This window comes from Solanum pennellii, chromosome 7 (genome assembly GCF_001406875.1).
Source record: "Solanum pennellii chromosome 7, SPENNV200".
Taxonomy (NCBI): domain Eukaryota; kingdom Viridiplantae; phylum Streptophyta; class Magnoliopsida; order Solanales; family Solanaceae; genus Solanum; species Solanum pennellii.
Window position 1 is genome coordinate 68,195,048 of NC_028643.1, and position 18,614 is coordinate 68,213,661.

Below are 18,614 nucleotides of genomic sequence, written 5' to 3' on the forward strand. Positions count from 1 at the left end.
ATAAAAATCAGCATTAGTTAATTGTTATTAGATCCATTGTAGCTAAAATTTTTAGAAATATATACAAAGAAGGTTAATTGCCGCTAAAAACACATATTTAGCGACAATTAAACTATTATCGTTAATTTATTACCACGAAAAATCATTATTGATGTAGAGCATGGACCAAATGTGTATAATTGACAACTTAATCTAGAAATTCATTTCGGCCAATTGAACCTTCTCGAACTCTTTCTTTTTAAGAACCAAAAAGATTTGTGCCAAAATAACAGATGCCAAGAAGAACGAAAGTCCTTGGACACGTAATGGATCTTGAAGTACTATTTCTGCATCTCCCTGACCAAATCCGCCTACATTAGCATCTAAAAATAAATTAACTTTAAGTTTTTATTTTTTTTCATAGAAAAAAATGTCATTGCATGTCTAAAATCACAAATTTTATAGTCACACAAATATTACAGTATGTTTTAACACTATAAATCTTAAAAAATGTTTCTCTAACTTGGTGCAGAATAATCAAATTACGCCAAAAAAAAAGTGAGGGAGTAATTAATTAATCATTAGTTATAAGATGTTGTTTAACACTACCTCCGTCTAATTTTTATGTCACTTTTCAGATTTCAAGAGTCAAACAAGTCTATCTTTGACCGTAAATTTTTTTATAGATCTTATAAACATTTTGAATTATCAATTATTGTGACCCATAGTACTTTTCATGTAGTTTACAAATATATAAATTTCATTTCGAAAAAAATTAAAGATTTTATGAGCAAATTTCTGGTCAAACTTAACTGTTTGACTCTCAAAACATAAAATGTGTCATATAATTAAATTGGGATAGAGAGAATAGTTATATATTATTTTATGAATGATGGAAGGTGAAATAACTTAATAAACAGGTATAACTAATATATAAATGAAATATGAGTAAATTAAACGTAGTCTGCATATAATAATACACTAATACATGTATAGTTGTAACCAGCTAGCTAACGTGGCTACTCATTGTGTATATAAGTTGCAAGACTAGTTACTAAAATGAAAATCAAATTTTGCCAAAAGTATAGAGATGGGTTCAATATCACGAATTGTATCGATGACGAAAAGGATGATAAAGCCCTCTTCTCCTACTCTTCCTTCACTTAAACGTCACAATCTGTCATTGCTTGATTGTAATGCTAATAATGAGTATCTTCCAATAGTCTTTTTCTACCCAAAACCAACAGTACCTGTTAATAACATATCCCAAATTCTTCAACAATCCTTCTCAAAAGCATTGAAATATTACTATCCCTTTGCTGGGGTTTTAAAAGACAATACCTATGTTGATTGCAATGACAGGGGTGCTGAGTTCTTGAATGTTCGTGTCGATTGTCGTATGTCTGACGTTATCAATTCATGTGATGATAGCAGGAGTGGTGAAAAATATGTATTTCCACAAGGATTGGCTTATGGAAAAAGTAACTTTTTTGATGGTAGATTAGTAATGGCTCAATTAACACATTTCGATTGTGGTGGAATAGCAGTCAGCTTTTGCTTCTCTCACAAGATTGCCGATGGATATAGCTCTTGCAATTTTATGAATGACTGGGCTGCTATTGCTAGAGACCCGAATAGTGCAAAACCATCTCCTCGATTCGATGGAGCATCCTTTTTCCCACCTATTCGTAATGCTGGCACATCAGATGTCAACAACTTACCACAGGAAGGAGCAGTACAACAACGTTATGTAACTAGAAGGTATAGATCAAATTTAAATTGTATGCCGAATTAAATACGTCATAGCTATGTATGTATCTAATTACTATTCACAAAATTGATAAAAACCAACAGGTACCTTTTCTCTGCATCAAAATTGAATACTCTCAAGGCAAAAATTGTTGATTCAGGATCAGGAATAGTACGAAATCCTAGCAGAGTTGAAAGTGTATCTGCACTTCTTTACAAATCCGCAGCTGCAAATAGGAATAATACATCGTTTCGACCATCAACATTCACACTATTTGCAAACATACGTCCACCATTGCCTCTCAACACTATTGGAAATGCTCCCGGTTATATTTCCACATCAATAGAAGAGGAAGTAGATATGCAGCTACACAGAATCGTTGCTGAAATAAGGAAAGGGAAAGAAAAACTCCGTAACAGGTTCAATACTGTTGATACTAACAAATTGGTGTTTGAATCATTTGAATTAATGAAAGAAGTGGGACAAGTATTTAACAAGGAAGGTTTTGATATCTATAGATGTAGCAGTTTATGCAATTTCCCATTCTATAATGTAGACTTTGGATGGGGTAGGCCAAATAGAGTCAGCTTGCTAATTCCTCCCTGCAACATCATTTGTCTGTTGGATAGTCAAAATCTGGATGGAGGAGTCGAAGCAATTGTGACTTTACAAGAAAGTGATATGACTTTCTTCCAACAAGACAAACAACTCCTTCAGTTTGCCACCCCAATATAATATTTTCTGTGTCTCTAGTTTTTTTTTCCCCCATTGTTGGCATCATCAAAAACTTATTACTACTACATTAAATTTAAATTCAATTTGATATGAACAAGTTATGTTGTTGCACGAAAACACAAATTTGAATTGTCAATTCCTGTCACTTATACTACTTTTTATTTCAAAATGTTTGAAGATTTCACTTTAGTCAAATTTAAACTATTTGACTTTTGAAATAGGTACGAAAACTGTCACATAAATTGAGTATAAGCCGGCAAAAATAGGGTGTATCACAAATCGATAATGGTGTCAATCCATCTACACACAAATCCAAACGAATATTTCATTGCTAATTTGTTGTTTATCTTGTATTCCTAAGATACTCAAAATAAAACTTTGAAGAACTAGGTAAGACACAACAAAGATTAAGAACATCCAGAACTAGAAAATTAAAACTAGTAAAGAAACTAGAAACAGAAACAGATTAGAAAAAATATACGAAATATTTCTCATAAAGAAGGATTGTTGTCAATCTGTGTTTAAAGAATCTTAATGATTCCAACAAATTTTGCTGAAACACGAAGTTACCAAAGTTTTATTGAACCAGTGAGAGAAGAAGAACAAAAATCAATTCACAAATCCAAAATCTGTAATACATACCAGAATCTGGAAAAACAGAAAGAAGATCAAACCCACTGATTGCATAGTGTCCTCTTAAGACAATTAATCCCCTCTAGTATCTGATGTTTGATTTGAGATATGTCCTCACCAGTATATTGATACACAAAATGTTGGTGTCAGCGACCCACTCAACGGCAGTAAATTACACTTAGAATAATAGATTTAGTAGTAGTAGAAGAAGTCCAGAAAAATTCTATTTTTTTTTTAAATGAGAGGAAATTCCTCAATTTATAGAAAACAAAGGGTAGTGCGAAAATGTGCTTATTGTGCCTTATCGAAAAGGTGACAAACCTTTGGAAAAGTCACAATCTTTTGGAAAGATCGTCATCTTTCATAAAAGTCACAACTTTTCATAAAGTCACAATTTTTCATAAAATTTGCAATTTTTCATAAAAGTCGCAACTTTTCATAAAACTCGCAATCTTTGATAAAAGTCACAACCTTTGATAAAAGTCGCAATCTTTGGTAAGAGTCGCAACTCTACATTTTTCATTCACACCTTTTGAAACCCAACAATCCCCCTCATGAATGGGAAATGACTCCAAGACAAAGAAACAGACAAGTATGAGTACTTTACAAGCAAGAATTAATTGCATCTGGATAAATAGGTTTCCACTTGGACTTTCCGTAGTGAACATATGTCGGATATACTCGGTCAATCGGTAGATGTGATATCTTTGAACCATCGAGCTTTGGTGTATACCTAGACAACCATATGTCACACAATTAACCCTTTACCGTTTATGGTTCTTACGCTTGTGTTCGTTCATCCATGAACACCTCCTGGTTTCATGAGTGTATAGAGAGATGGGCTTTTGTCCATCATCTTCTTCGAAGCGGCTTACACTTTACACTCACATAGGTGATTTCTAACCGTGTTATCGCGTAGATACACTATTTGGTCAACTCTGCCAAACTTAGCAAATCATTAAAATCATTAAGCATTATTAACTCATTAAAAGCCTTTATGTTTGTATCCTTGCTCTTGAGCATTGTCTTCGTCATGAGAATGGATTGAGTTGGTTGACAATGCTGAACTGTCATTCACAATTTTGTTTTTCTCGTTGAATCTAACTCTTGAGATCTCCAGTCTGCTAGATAGAGTTACTGTCATGATGACTTGTCCTAAGCCGTAAATTCATTCTCTTAGATGATTTTTAAACTCTCTCTAGTTAGGCCTTTTTGTAAGTGGATCCGACACATTATCCTTTGACTTTACATAGTCAATTCTGATAATTCCACTAGAGAGTAGTTTTCTAACGTTATCATGTTTAGGTCCTATATGACGAGACTTTCCGTTACATATCATGCTCCATTCCCTACCTATTGCATCTTGACTATCAAAGTGTATACAACTAATGCCAATGGTTTGGGCCAAAAAAGAATATCTGTCAAGAAATTTAGGAGTCTTTCAACTTATTCACCGACCTTATTTTGAGCACCTAGCTCAGAGATCATTGTAGAGCTAGCGATACATATCTTTTTTTGAAATATTTTCAAGAGACTGCTCCTCTACCAAGAGTAAATACATATCTACTTGTGAATTTTACTTCATTTATCCGGTGATTCAATTTGCATCATTATACCCTTCAAATACTACTGGATATTGTTATAATGCAAGACATAGTTTTAAGTATTTATCAAATACTCCAAAACACTTTTTATTGTCATCTAATGAGTTATATTGGGATCACTTGTGAACCGGATTAGATCATTAATAGCAAATGCTATATCTGATCGCACACACTTCATGATATATATCATACTTCCCAATACTCTAGAACAATCAAATTGTGAGTCACTTTCACTTTCAATCTTTTGAAATGTAAAGCTCACATTTATTGGAGACTTGACAATATTGAAATCCAAATATTTGAACTAGTCAATTACCTTTTTCAACGCAATGAGACCGTGAAAATGCTATACATTATGGAGTTCTAAGGATTCTTATACCTAAGATCGCATCAGCAACTCCAAGATATTTCATTCCAACTTGCTTTTTTAGCATATGTTTAGTAGCATTTATGTCATTTTGTGTCTTTATTGATGATCACATCACAAATATACAAATAAACAATGACCTTGTAATTTTTAATGTGAACACATTTATCACTTCTATCATTCTTATATCCATTTGCCAACATGGTTTGGTCAAATTTCTTATGTCATTGTTTGGGTGCTTGTTTTAGTCCATAATCTGACTTAACAAGTTTGCACACCTTTTTCTTATTTACCAGGAAACATAAAATTCTCGGATTGTTCCATGTATATTTCTTCCTCCAGTTCTCCGTTTAAGAGAAATGTTTTCACATTCATTTGATGAATTTGGAGGTCATATATCACAACTAATAATATTAGCATCCGAATGGATGCAATTGTAGTTACTGAACAGTATATATATCAACAAGATCAAAATCTTTTTTGTGTTTTTAAGTCTTTGACAAAAAGTCTTGCTCTATATTTGCCAACAGTTCTAACGACTTTAATTTTCTTTTGAGGATTCATTTTGAACCCAAAAGTTTATTTCCTGGAGGAAGATCAACCAACTTCCAATAGGACTGCTCAACATTGAACCAATCTCACTATTGACACCATTTGTCCAAAAGGATGAGTTTACATAAGACACAAGAAATGTTACAAAATCATATTCAAAGGAAGTATATGTCCCTTGACATTTACTACGTCTCTTAATCTCTTTATTAAGTACATTCTTTTTTTTTGTTCTTTCCAAGGTCGTTTAGACCTTTCACTAGACTAGTCAAGTATAATTTTACAGTCCACAATCTTAGGTTCTACTTCAATTCTTTTAGGAATAGGAACCTGAACTTTGGCTAGATACCCCCACACTTCGAAATATTTCAAGTTGGATCTTTTTCCTTTCCATTTCTCATATGGAATAGATTGTGTCCTGAACAAACAAAATTATTTTCTTTCTGAAAAAACAAGTTTATTTTTTGTTACCTTTTGCAGTAAGGATAGTTCCTCCACACAAGTTTTATGGTAAACCCGAACTTATAAATAATACATCCATCATTTCTTTTAACGTTCGAATTTTTCTTTTTATTGAGGTGAATAGGGCAGTAGTTTGATGGATAAATCCATTTTCCAAACATATTTTTGCACAAGGAGATTCATACTCTCCATACTTATCACTTCTTATATTTTTTCCAACTGATTTTCAACTTCGATATTATATTGTCTAGACATTTCTATTGTTTCATCCTTATCATTAAGCAAATAGACATAGTCATTTTTAATATAATTTTGTCAATGAAAGTAACGAGATATTTTTTCCCACCACCAGATGGTACTAACTTCATATCACAAATGTCAGTGTAAATCAGTCATAAGGGACTAGAATTCCTTTCAACGGATTTATAAGAATGCTCAGCATACTTAGATTCCACACAAACTTGAAATTTTTATTTATTGCACTCAAAGTTAGACAAAACTTCTAAGTTGATCGATTTTTCTTACAAGGTTTTTTTTTAATTAACATACCCCAAGTGTTCATGTCACAAACTTTGACTCAAGCAAGTAAGAACAAATAAAATATTGATTTTGAAAAACTCTTCATGAGGTAACTTTTTTCTAAAGTATTTTGTTCCAACTTCTTACAATTTTGTGTGATACAAATATTGTTTAGAGTCAAACCTTGTCAATTATCATTTTCATAAGGACCTTTCCATAACTTTCAATTTGATTGTTATAGAACTACCCATGAACAAAGTTTCATTGGGTCCAATAAAGGGATATAGTCCAAGTGCTTCTTTTACAAAACATGACAAATGACTATTTACCAACATTCATGTCTATACAAATAATTATCATATCATATATTATTATAGGTGGGAAGCTCCTAACCTCAAAGTTGAATTACCTTTTTGTCCTTATCTTATCCATAAAATAAATTAATATTAATATCTATTTAATCAATTGAACATTAAGTAATAGTTATAGTATATTAAAATTCATGCATCAAACAAGATCTTAATGCATCATATATTCATGTACTAATTAAATGTAGGTAATGAAGAGTCTAATAACCTTTCAATTTTAATTTATAAGATAAGTGGGGGCAAAGAAGAGTCTATCAAACACACTCACACCACACTATTTATATTCCTTCTCATCTTGCATTCTAGAATAGGTACTACATAAGTTGTAAAATTTTCATTACCAGTTTGTAATTATAAGAATTCTTACTATTTTTATTTATCCGTATTCTTTAAAATTTCATGCATATTCATCTTCTTTTTGCCGAGAAATATGTAAATTATGATAGTTACAAGATGAATATACTACAATATATATGAAGCTGTAAGTGAATTTTTATTTTTCATATCTCCATCATTTTGAGTTTTTAAATATAACTTCGTAATTGATTACTATTTTTTGTGTGCATCCTTTAATCTATCTTTAGAATATATAGTAAAGCTAATCTCATTTTGTATTTATTACTAATTATTTTGAGGGTAAATATGTTAAATCCCAAAGAATAATAATTATGTCTTCTTCATTCTTTGATAATCATTTATCTTTTTAAAATAACATATTTGTACTTTTTCCTTTTTATATCTCATCGCAAATGTTTTAAAAAATCATGTAATTAACTGTTACATATAGGTACAAAATAAGTGTAAAAGTAAAAATTAAAAAAATAATATATAGTAAAAAATAATTAAACTATACATTGAAAATATTGTTTTAGAATTCATATTTAATTTATATATATATATATATATATATATATNATCCTTTTTATTATTATCATATGGTTATAGTTTTTTACACATATGATATGTTATGCCTAAAGCACGTCGACTTCTAACAAAATGTAATTCAATTAGTATGAAAATATTTTAGTCTATATGTTTTAATGTGATGTCTTTATTATGGATGTCATGTCTTTATTTACTTCTCTTTTTTTTCGTTCGAAATTGTAGATTTTTCTATAAATTTGATGGTATACCGCCCAAACATTTTGTAATGTTTTTCTTTATACGTATCTTTTTTTATAGACAATTTCTTTTTTGATTATTAAAACTTATGTTTTGTAATTAAATTATATTAATTCCTCTAATATAATAAAATATTTATTTTTTATGATATATTTAAAATATCAAACCTCCAACATCTAACACAAGATTTTCATGTTATATTTTGTGCAGAGTTATATTCTTATGTTAAACTTACATATGAAAGGACTTTAGATTTTAACTTAGCTATATAAATTAACTATTCTATTATCAATTAGAGGACAAACGTGCAATGCACGTTCCGAGAACTAGTATTATTATAAAAGGGAAGCTCCTACCTCAAAGTTGAATTACTATTTTGTCCTTATTTTACCCCTAAAATAAATTAATATTAATATCTATTTAATTAATTACATATTAAGTAATAGTTATATTTAAATTTATGCATTAAACAAGATCTTAATGCACTATATATTCATGTACTAATTAAATATAGATAATGAAGAGTCTAATAACCTTTCAATTTTAATTTGTAAGATAATTAGGGGTAATGAAGAGTCTATCAAACACACTTACACCACATTATATATATTCCTTCTTTTATTCAAGTTTGTGATCATCTTGCATTCTTCAATAGGTTACGTTAGTCTACATCAGTTGTAAATTTTTCATTACCAGTTTGTAATTAAGAATTCTTACTATTTTATTTATTTGTATTCTTTAAAATTTCATGCATATTAAATCTTCTTTTTGTCGAGAAATATGTAAATTATGATAGTTACAAGATGAATATACTCCAATATGAAGTTGTAAGTGAATTTTATTTTTCATATCTCCATCATTTTGAGTTTTTAAATATAACTTCGTAATTGATTACTGTATTTTTGTATTCATCATTTCTTCTATCTTTAGGATATATATAGTAAAGCTAATCACATTTTGTATTTATTATTAATTATTTTGAGGGTAAACATGTTAAACCCCATAGAATAATAATTATGTCTTATCCATTGTTTAATAATCATTTATCTTTTTAAAACAACATATTTGAACTTTTTCATTTATATGTAATCTAAAATATTTAAAAATTCATGTACTTAACTATTACAAGAGGTACAAAATAAGTGCAAAAGTAAAAATAAAATAAAAAATAATGTTTTGTAAAAAAATTGACTAAATGTACGTTGAATAATATTGTTTTAGCACACACACACACACACACACACATATATATATATATATATATATATAGTGTATCTTTATTCTTAATATATTCATGCTTTCTTTTCTGTTTATCTTTTTTATTATTATTATATGATTATAGTTTTTATAAATAAATATGTTTTGTCTACCGTAAGTCGACTTCTAACAAAATGTAATTCAATTAGTATGAAAATATTTTTGTCAATATATTTTAATGTGATGTCTTTTATTATGGATGTCATGTCTTTATTTACTTCTTTTTTTTCGTTTGAAATTATAATTTTTTCTATAAATTTGATGGTACACCGCCCAAACATTTTGTAATATTTTTCTTTATACTATCTTTTTTTTATAGACAATTTCTTTTTTAATTATTGAAACTTATGTTTAGTAATTAAAAAATATTAATTCCTCTGATATAATAAAGAAAAATTCATGAAGTATTTAAAATATCAAACCTCCAACATCTAACACAAGATTTTCATGTTATATTATGTGCAGAGTTATATTCTTATGTTAAACTTACATATGAAAGGACTTAAATTTGAACTTAGCTATATAAATTAACTTTTCTAATATCAATTAGGGGATAAACGTGCAATGCACGTTCGGAGAACTAGTATATAATAGACATATCATTACATGAAAAATCACAATATTTGAAGTGACATTTTTACATAAAAGAACTCAATCATTTTGAACAAGTATACATATAATTTGATAGTTTCATACTAGCAACACCAAATACTAGTAATAGAGAAACTCAACAACCACAATACTAAATATACTCCAAGAATTTTGTGGGTCTAACATAATATAAAATTATCATTGAATTTCATATATATCGTTTGCTCAAGAATTAAATTAGACACCAAGTCTAATTTTATTTTTATCATAAGCAAAAAAAACCCCACATTTTAAATGTGATCTCAAAAATATTTTTCAAGTATTTGAAAATAGTTTTTCCACATATTTTTCAGACTATCAAAATTGACATTATGAAACCTCTTTTGAAAATATTATTTTACGAAAGAATTATAGAGTTTGAATTCTCTTTGACAATCTATACATAGTGTCAAAGTTCATTCCAAAAACTCACCAACTCTAAGTCACTGATCTTTTTTTCTCTATCATAAATAGACATACCACTTAATATTTAGGATGTTTCAATATAACTGTGAAATTTATAGAAAATCAAAAGTACAACATAAATTTAGTAGGTGAAGTTTTCATATTCTTCAACTATATTGCATAGTCTAATTTATTCAGAGTAGAAAAGTACAAAAGTTTTTAATCCACAACAATCAGACATAATCAAATTCACAAGGAGTACAAAATTACAAAAGTTTTTTTTTCTTAGTCTCCAAATGGAATTAAACATATTTTTTATCACATAGAAATGTTTTTCTTTTCAATAACCTTCAAACTACAATATTTTGACATACTATTTTATCAAACAAAAATATGCATCTCTCATTTTGCAAACTAAAGAATTTTAGAGGCAACACTATTTTTGCCAAGCAAAATTCAGTCCACAACATATGGTTTGCAAATCTTTTTCCAGAGATACATATGATAAAAATTCAAAAATGTTAACTCTTATGAACTATTTTCCTCCTTAGATAAATAATAAGAAGGTTACCTTGTGTAATCTTTAACCGGAATACCACAGTTTTTTTGTTACGTTCTCACTTCGACCTTGCTAAACAAAGCAATGAATTATGGAGAAGTAATACATTTATCTTCTACTTTCATGATCAAATTCTCAGAATAAGTAGAATACAAAAAATACTAACAGTATGTTAATTGCTTAAAATTGTTGTTTATCTTGTATTCCTAAAATACTTAGAACAAAACTTTGAAGAACTAGGGAAGACACAACAAAGATTAAGAACATTCAAAACTAGTAAAGAAACTAGAAACAAAAACAGATTAGAAAAAAATATACGAAATTTTTTTCATAAAGAAGAATTGTCATAAATTTGTGTTTAAAAAAATCTTACTGATTCCAACAAACTTTGCAGAAACACGAAGTTACCAAAGTTAATGAACCAGTGAGACCAGAAGAATAGAAATTAATTCACAAATCTAAAATCTGTAACACATATCAGAATCTGGAAAAACAGAGAGAAGATCAAGCTCACCGAATGCACAGTATCCCCTTAAGGATATTATTCACCTTTAGTATCCGAGGTTTGATTTGAAATATGTCCTCCCAGGATAGAATGATCTAAATCACTAGTGTATTGTTACCCAAAACGTTGGTGTCAGCAACCCACTCAACGGCAATAAAGTACACTTAGAATAATAGAAAAATTCTATTTTTTAAAATGAGAGAAAATCCATCAATTTATGGAAAACAAAGGATAGTGCAAAAAGGTTCTTATTGTGTCACAAAACTTTGGAAAGGTCGTCATCTTTCATAAAAGTCACAATTTTCCATAAAAGTCACAATTTTACATAAAATTCACAACTATTCATAAAAATTGCAACCTTTGATAAAAATCGCAATCTTTGATAAAAGTTGCAACTCTTCATTTCCATTCAATACCTTTTGAAACCCAACATAATTTACTAGCAAAATAAAGATAATTTCTTTTCACATTTCGATGAACATGATGCAATATCTTAATTAAAACCATCTTTTCACTAGCCCACTTGAAATGAGACTGATCATAAATTTACAGCTTCCTAAAACAATATCATCTTTATAGAACAACAATCCTTTTCACAAAATAATAAATTTTACCATACAACACTATACTTGAACATCATTTTTTTTGTTTTATATAAAACTTTAGGTATGTCGAAATCTGGGTTAACTAGTTTCCTCATACTAGCAATAAGAAAGTGCAAAGCATCTTGAGATTATTTTTATTTTATTTTGGTTTCTGTTTGATATTCGCATTGAAACTCAATTATTTCAATTTGCACCGAGTAGGACTTTAGGGAAAGCGCTCTCTACCATGTACTTTTGCATATTAAAACATGAAACTTCTAATTTAGGAAGACACAATCTACTGCACCACATCTTTTGATGGTACGTTTTAATCTGATTTGATATTATGTATAGTGAACGACTAGTCTTTTTTGATTTATTCATAGAAATATATTGCTTGTCATTAGGAGCTTGCCTTAAATTTTGTTCAAGATTAAACCCAAAGTGCGTCCCAAAAACGTCTTTGACAATATTCTATACTATATCATATTGAAAACTATTTTTCTTTGACCTACTAAGCTTTTACCAGCAACTATGTATTCACATGTACCAAATATATCATCGATCTTAATATTTAAATTAACTAACACATTCATATCGACATTGAACATAAAATATAGCCAATTTCAACCCCCACCCACGCACCCACAAAAAAAAAAAAGCCATACTACAAGTTTTTGATAAATAAATTCTAATATTGATGATGATAACTAGTATAGTCATTTCGTGCTTTTTTGGGGTAAGTGGCTGATGGTGATTATAAATGATAGCTCTAAATAATTAAGATTAAGGTTTATAACAAATGAGGTGTTGTATACCATATGCACCTTAATTTTTCGATCAAAATTTCCTAAACTCGCATCAACCTGATCTAATTAGTCTCGTCCCATTGTCATCCCTAATAGTCATTTGATCAAAATTTCCTAAACTCGCATCGACCTAATCTAAGTCTCGTCTCATTGTCATTCCTAATAGTCGATTCTAATTAATTTGAGTTTGAATTAAGTAGAATAGCAAGAGGTTGTTGCAACGTGCATCATTCTTAGGGGACGTGAAGTTGTAGGGATCCCTCAACTCTTTTTTCTTTTTAGTTATAATATAATTACAACATCCAATGAGCTGTACTTAGTTATTTTAAGTTGCACAAGATTTGTACTCAATTGGCAAATCTATTTAAATACACAAAATTTGTTTTTTAAAACAAAAACAAAAAAAATGTGCCTAAACATATATACATTCTTGAATAAAGAAAGTGTTGAATTGGTATTTAGTGATATTTAAATTCCTTTGATTAGTATTTAGTACTATCGTGGATGGTCACTTCATTTGAGATCATCTGAGATTTTGTCAAGCCAATTAAAATTGTTAATTGCCTTAACATACCTTAATTTATCCAAAAATTAGTTTTATATATGGAGACATAATTAAGTAGGAAAACTATTTTTCCTAATAATGATTGACATTGATAAATTTAATAGTTTGATGAAGGATTATTTTAACTATCAGCAATATTTTGATGATAATTGTTTACACTTAAAAATATCCCACTAATCACTAATTAACTCAATAAAAAAAATTTGAATATATATGTTTTGCACCCCAAATATGATGCCACACATTTTTTCTCATTATTTTTTAAAAGTATTCAATCGTTTCGTTCCATTCACGTCTAAGTTTTGTTGACATTTTATATCATTAACTAATCAAGATCCTATAACTGATTTTTTTCAATTATTATAATTCAGCTGGAATATTAAATTAATAGATTCATCACGTTTAATACTATTTCAATGATTCTTTCAGATTACAGAGAGAACAGAAAGGAAGAATATTTTAATTAATCATGGTTTGAGCGTGTAAAATTCAATATATAAAGTCCTATAATTTCTTATGCACAAATAATATCTCCATTAATACTTGATCAAGCTAAGTGTTCCTTTTTTCTCCAGTACTAAATTAACCTAATTAAGTTGCTATGGCAATAATATCTATTCCTAGTAGCACCACAATGTTTCCATTGCCTCAACAAGTATTGAGACAAAATAGAGAGGTAATTACAACGTTACTAAAACAACTTATTAATGTCAAAAATATTCTTCGATATTATCGATCTTCGGTCCGATAAATGTAGCTTAATATATTTTTGGTTGTCATTAGGTTGTTATGGCTGAGGAAATCGGTTGCGCTAGAATGCTCACCTTGAATCGGCCTAATGATTTAAATTATGTATCAGGCAAAGTGGTATATATTTAATACTTTATACTATATACTATATATGTATGGTTATAAAATGGCTATTGCAATGTTTACCTTAATTGTAAAATTTCTTTTATATAATTAGGCATTAACACTCGGGCAGAACTTTGAGAAATATGAGAATGATGACAATGCTGATTTTGTAATCATCAAGGTAAGGACTTATTAAGAAGTATCTATTTTGCTTTTTTTTTTCTTTTTTTTTTCATAACGCATAAACGTGTCTTTTTACTTGGTATGACTGACATCTATACCTTCGAATATGCACATATTGACACACATACGACGTCATGTAATATGCAAACTATCATGTTGGATTGACGTGCATGGGTGTCTATTTGTTTAATTGTTGGAAGGCATAACTGTCTGTTATAAGTACAAGTTAAAAGACATTTATATGTATTATATCTTTTGGTTTTGCCAATTTAATTCTCATTAATTTGCATATATATAGGGGGCTGGTCGTACTTTTTCTGCTGGTGGAGACTTACATATGTTCTATGATGGACGAAACACAAGTAACTATTTTTTTTCATTTGTTTCTATATATATGTTAGAACTATACTATTGAATTATTAATTAATTACTACATGTTCAATTCATTTAAACTAATGAGTATATTAATTGTTTGAATTAGGGGATTCTTGCCTTGAAGGTACTTATAGAATGTATTGGCTTTGCTACCACATTCATACTTACAAGAAACCGCATATTGCTCTTGTTCATGGAATGTCAGTGGGTGGGGGTGCATCCTTGATGGCTCCAATGAAATTCTCTGTCGTCACTGAGAAAGCGGTCAGTACATATATCGTATACTTATCTTATAAATGATGATCTGATTGTACGAATTCAATCGATATTTAATTTCAAGTCGTCTAACCTTTTTGTTGATGCAACTTTACAGTTTAGTTCTACTCCTGAAATAAATATAGGGTTCCATCCAGACTGTGGCTTCTCATATATGCTTCCGCGTCTTCCAGGACGACTAGGTAATTAAGCACTAGACTTGACTCCTACCTTGTATATTAATACCGAATAATAATATATATGTAAAAGACAAAGTACCTCTCCAAAAATATGTTAATTAATTAATTACATGTATGTATGTATATATGTAGGGGAATACTTGGGCTTAACAGGACAAAAACTAAGGGGTAAAGAAGTGGTTGCTGCTGGACTAGCCACTCATTTTGTTCCTTCACAGGTCAGTACAAGTTTTTCCTTTCCTTCAGAAATTCACCATACACTCCAACAAATACCGAAGAATTTTTATATTTAGCGGTAATAATATAATATGAGTATACTTATAACCAATATCTTATATAAATATCATTAATGGTATTAGCAACTCTAGATACAATGACTCATGAATTAACTCTAAATATTACATTGCCGCTAAAAAAATTTATTGCCTTATCTCTTTTGCTTATATTTTTTTTTTCAAATGCCAGAAATTATTTCAGTTAGAGAAGCGTTTGATGAGCCTAAAAAATGGTGATGAGGATACAATTAGATCAGTCATCAATGAATTTTCCTCAAATATTCACATTGATGAAAGAAGTATCTTGAACAAGTAATGTATCATATAATTAAATTATTATTTTGAGATTTTGCTTTAAAATGAAATATTGAGAGTAAAATTTTTATTTTTCCAATTTATGTGTAGGTTGTCCATAATCAATGAGTGTTTCTCCAAGGATTCTGTGGAGGAAATTATTGAGTCATTTGTAAGAATTAATTTTTCTAGTTACATGATATTTTTAAAATTTCGTACCACATTGCATACTAAGTGAAAAAATATTCAATTTTTTTTAATGTATTTTCTGCACTAACTTTTCAGGAAGCTGAAGCAAGCAGAAAAGGAAATGATTGGATTATGCCAGTACTTAAAAGCCTAAAGAGAGCATCTCCAACAGCTTTAAAAATAACATTGAGATCGGTAATAAATCTTTTATTGTGCTTATTGAACTAGAAAAATAACTTTATCAAGCGCTCAAAACTTTATAAGCATACAGAAAGAACAAAAAATAACCTTACCTTTATTCTTATTTTTTTTAGATACGAGAAGGAAGGACACAAACTATATCTGAATGTTTGAGGAGAGAATTTAGAATTTCAATAAACATACAACGAGCCATAATATCTGGTGACTTTTATGAGGTAATTAGTTTGCAAATTCTTTTAAGTAAACTCAATCTTATCATGTACATCATATGTAGAAGCACACTTAATTTGCGATTACTAATTTTAAGTTTATGAAATATTTTTCACATATGAAGGGCATAAGGGCTCAGGTAATTGACAAGGATAAGTCTCCAAAGGTATGCACTTTTTTTCTTAATATATAACTAATACTTAGTATTTCTCAATATTGAATAATGTGCTCGATTATTAAAATATTTCTCTTTCATTTTTATATAGTGGAACCCTTCAACTCTTGACAAAGTGCATGATGATCAACTTGACTTAATCTTCAAGCCATTTGAAGATCATGACTTGGAACTTCAAATTCCTATTAATGAAGAAGAATTATACAGGTACAAATATATATAAGAAGTCATATATTTCATTTTATTGAACAATATATAGATTTTGCAATATTATTGTTTAATTAGTCATTAATCTTGCATATATTTGATCTAATAATTAACAGGTGGAGAGGAAAATATGAAAATTCTAGCTATTCTCATCTCAACCAAGTGAACGTTCAAAAGGCATTCCGATCAGTGTCGTCTCGTGAAAGTGTCTTTGTATAATTTGTTTTTTGTTATTAGTAACATACAACAAAGTATATAGTTATTTGTTCCAAAACATATATGCAAGTATACGTGATCTCCAAATAATATAATGATTTTTAGTCAGATATTGATCTCATGGCAACTTGATTTATCAAATTCCAAAACAACATTCCATAACTCCAAAACAAGGGTATTAGCCTCTCATATTCATAGCAACATTCAAAAGATAGTTATATGCTACAAAGGTCTAACAAATTATTTGAGTGGATTTTTTAATTGATTCAAGTGGGTCTTCTAATTATGGATAGAATTAATTAAATAAATATTGAATATGTATTTAAGATTGAGACATCTGTGCACCGTTAATAGAAATGGTATATACACCCCAAAACGTGGACAGTAAGGACATCGATGTCCTAGAAATATAACAGAGAATATTATTGAGATACCATTTACAATAATTAAAAAATATAGAAGGTTAAAGTTGGATCCATAATTCTTGAAACAATGTCAAGTGTCATGATCCGAGTCTACAATCCAACCGAGACACAGTATTTAAAACCACGAGTGATCCCCAAGCTAAACCTTGGCATATCATATGATATAAAAATTGAAGCGGATGTTGTAAACTCAAAGAACAAATAAAGTAAAGTTCAAGAATAAGTCTTTTACAATTGAATACTAATTAATGTAAAGTTTCTAAACTGAATAAAACGATTAGCCTGGAAAAGACCCCGGATTGCCTGAAAACTAACACAATTGAAGTGAATAAAATATAGTGACTCATAACTGAAGTCCTCTGAATGCGACGATGACTCACCACAATGCTAAAGGTAGAGGAACTCAATTAGTGGAACGTCTTTCAAGTAAATCTAAATTAGGGTGCTAAAATCTACATTATAAAATGATGTAGCGCAAAATAGCATCAAGACAAAAAATGTATTGGTATGTAAGATAAAGAGTGAGATCAACAATTATACAACATATTGGAAGAACTATAAATATGAACATTAGTTATACACAACCATAACTAAAGAACTGAGAGTCAAAACTGTGACATATGACATAAAATTAGAGTAACAAAAATGTATATTTGAGACCATATTTCCTGAAATTATGTCTATAAGGATGCATATCTAAAAATCATGTTATCTTAAAATCTTATAATGATAATATCAAGAAGACATAAAATAAATGAAGTAAATCTTTTATGTGAGAGCGTGCCCGACATACATCGTGTAAGCTCACGATGCACCAACTTACAATCCCAATGGGCGAGGGTTTTCATATACCTTGTCAATATATAGATTCTGTCTATCTAATGTGGATCCACTAATCTGAACCTCTCATGGCTAAATGGTCAATTGCCTAAGCGGTGAAACATAATTCTACGATGGCCCATAGTTTTGAATTTTGAGCTATCTAAAACCCTCATTCACTCGATGCTAAATACTACTACTCCAAAAACATACTATCTACGTAGTTCATAACATGTGTTATTAACTAATCTAGTAGCTTATAATGAATTTTGCTCTAAAATATTTTTCTAAAACATATATGACTTTGTGACTATGCTTAAATCTGTGAGACGG

At 29.3% G+C, this 18,614-nt stretch overlaps 2 protein-coding genes across 2 annotated transcripts; both read left to right on the forward strand.

Moving 5' to 3' along the window:
- Positions 1 to 1,004: 1,004 nt before the first annotated feature.
- On the forward strand, positions 1,005 to 2,581 carry LOC107025482 (acylsugar acyltransferase 3-like). Its single transcript, XM_015226267.2, has 2 exons — positions 1,005 to 1,740; positions 1,834 to 2,581. Exons 1-2 carry the CDS (start codon positions 1,070 to 1,072, stop codon positions 2,462 to 2,464), a joined length of 1,302 nt encoding a protein of 433 aa, XP_015081753.2. The 5' UTR covers positions 1,005 to 1,069; the 3' UTR covers positions 2,465 to 2,581.
- Positions 2,582 to 13,989: 11,408 nt separating this feature from the next.
- LOC107025205 (3-hydroxyisobutyryl-CoA hydrolase-like protein 5) lies at positions 13,990 to 17,136 on the forward strand. Its single transcript, XM_015226015.2, has 14 exons — positions 13,990 to 14,078; positions 14,186 to 14,269; positions 14,370 to 14,438; positions 14,739 to 14,802; positions 14,922 to 15,079; positions 15,189 to 15,273; positions 15,403 to 15,488; positions 15,736 to 15,857; positions 15,951 to 16,011; positions 16,125 to 16,223; positions 16,343 to 16,444; positions 16,564 to 16,605; positions 16,706 to 16,821; positions 16,938 to 17,136. Exons 1-14 carry the CDS (start codon positions 14,004 to 14,006, stop codon positions 17,038 to 17,040), a joined length of 1,266 nt encoding a protein of 421 aa, XP_015081501.1. The 5' UTR covers positions 13,990 to 14,003; the 3' UTR covers positions 17,041 to 17,136.
- Positions 17,137 to 18,614: the final 1,478 nt, after the last annotated feature.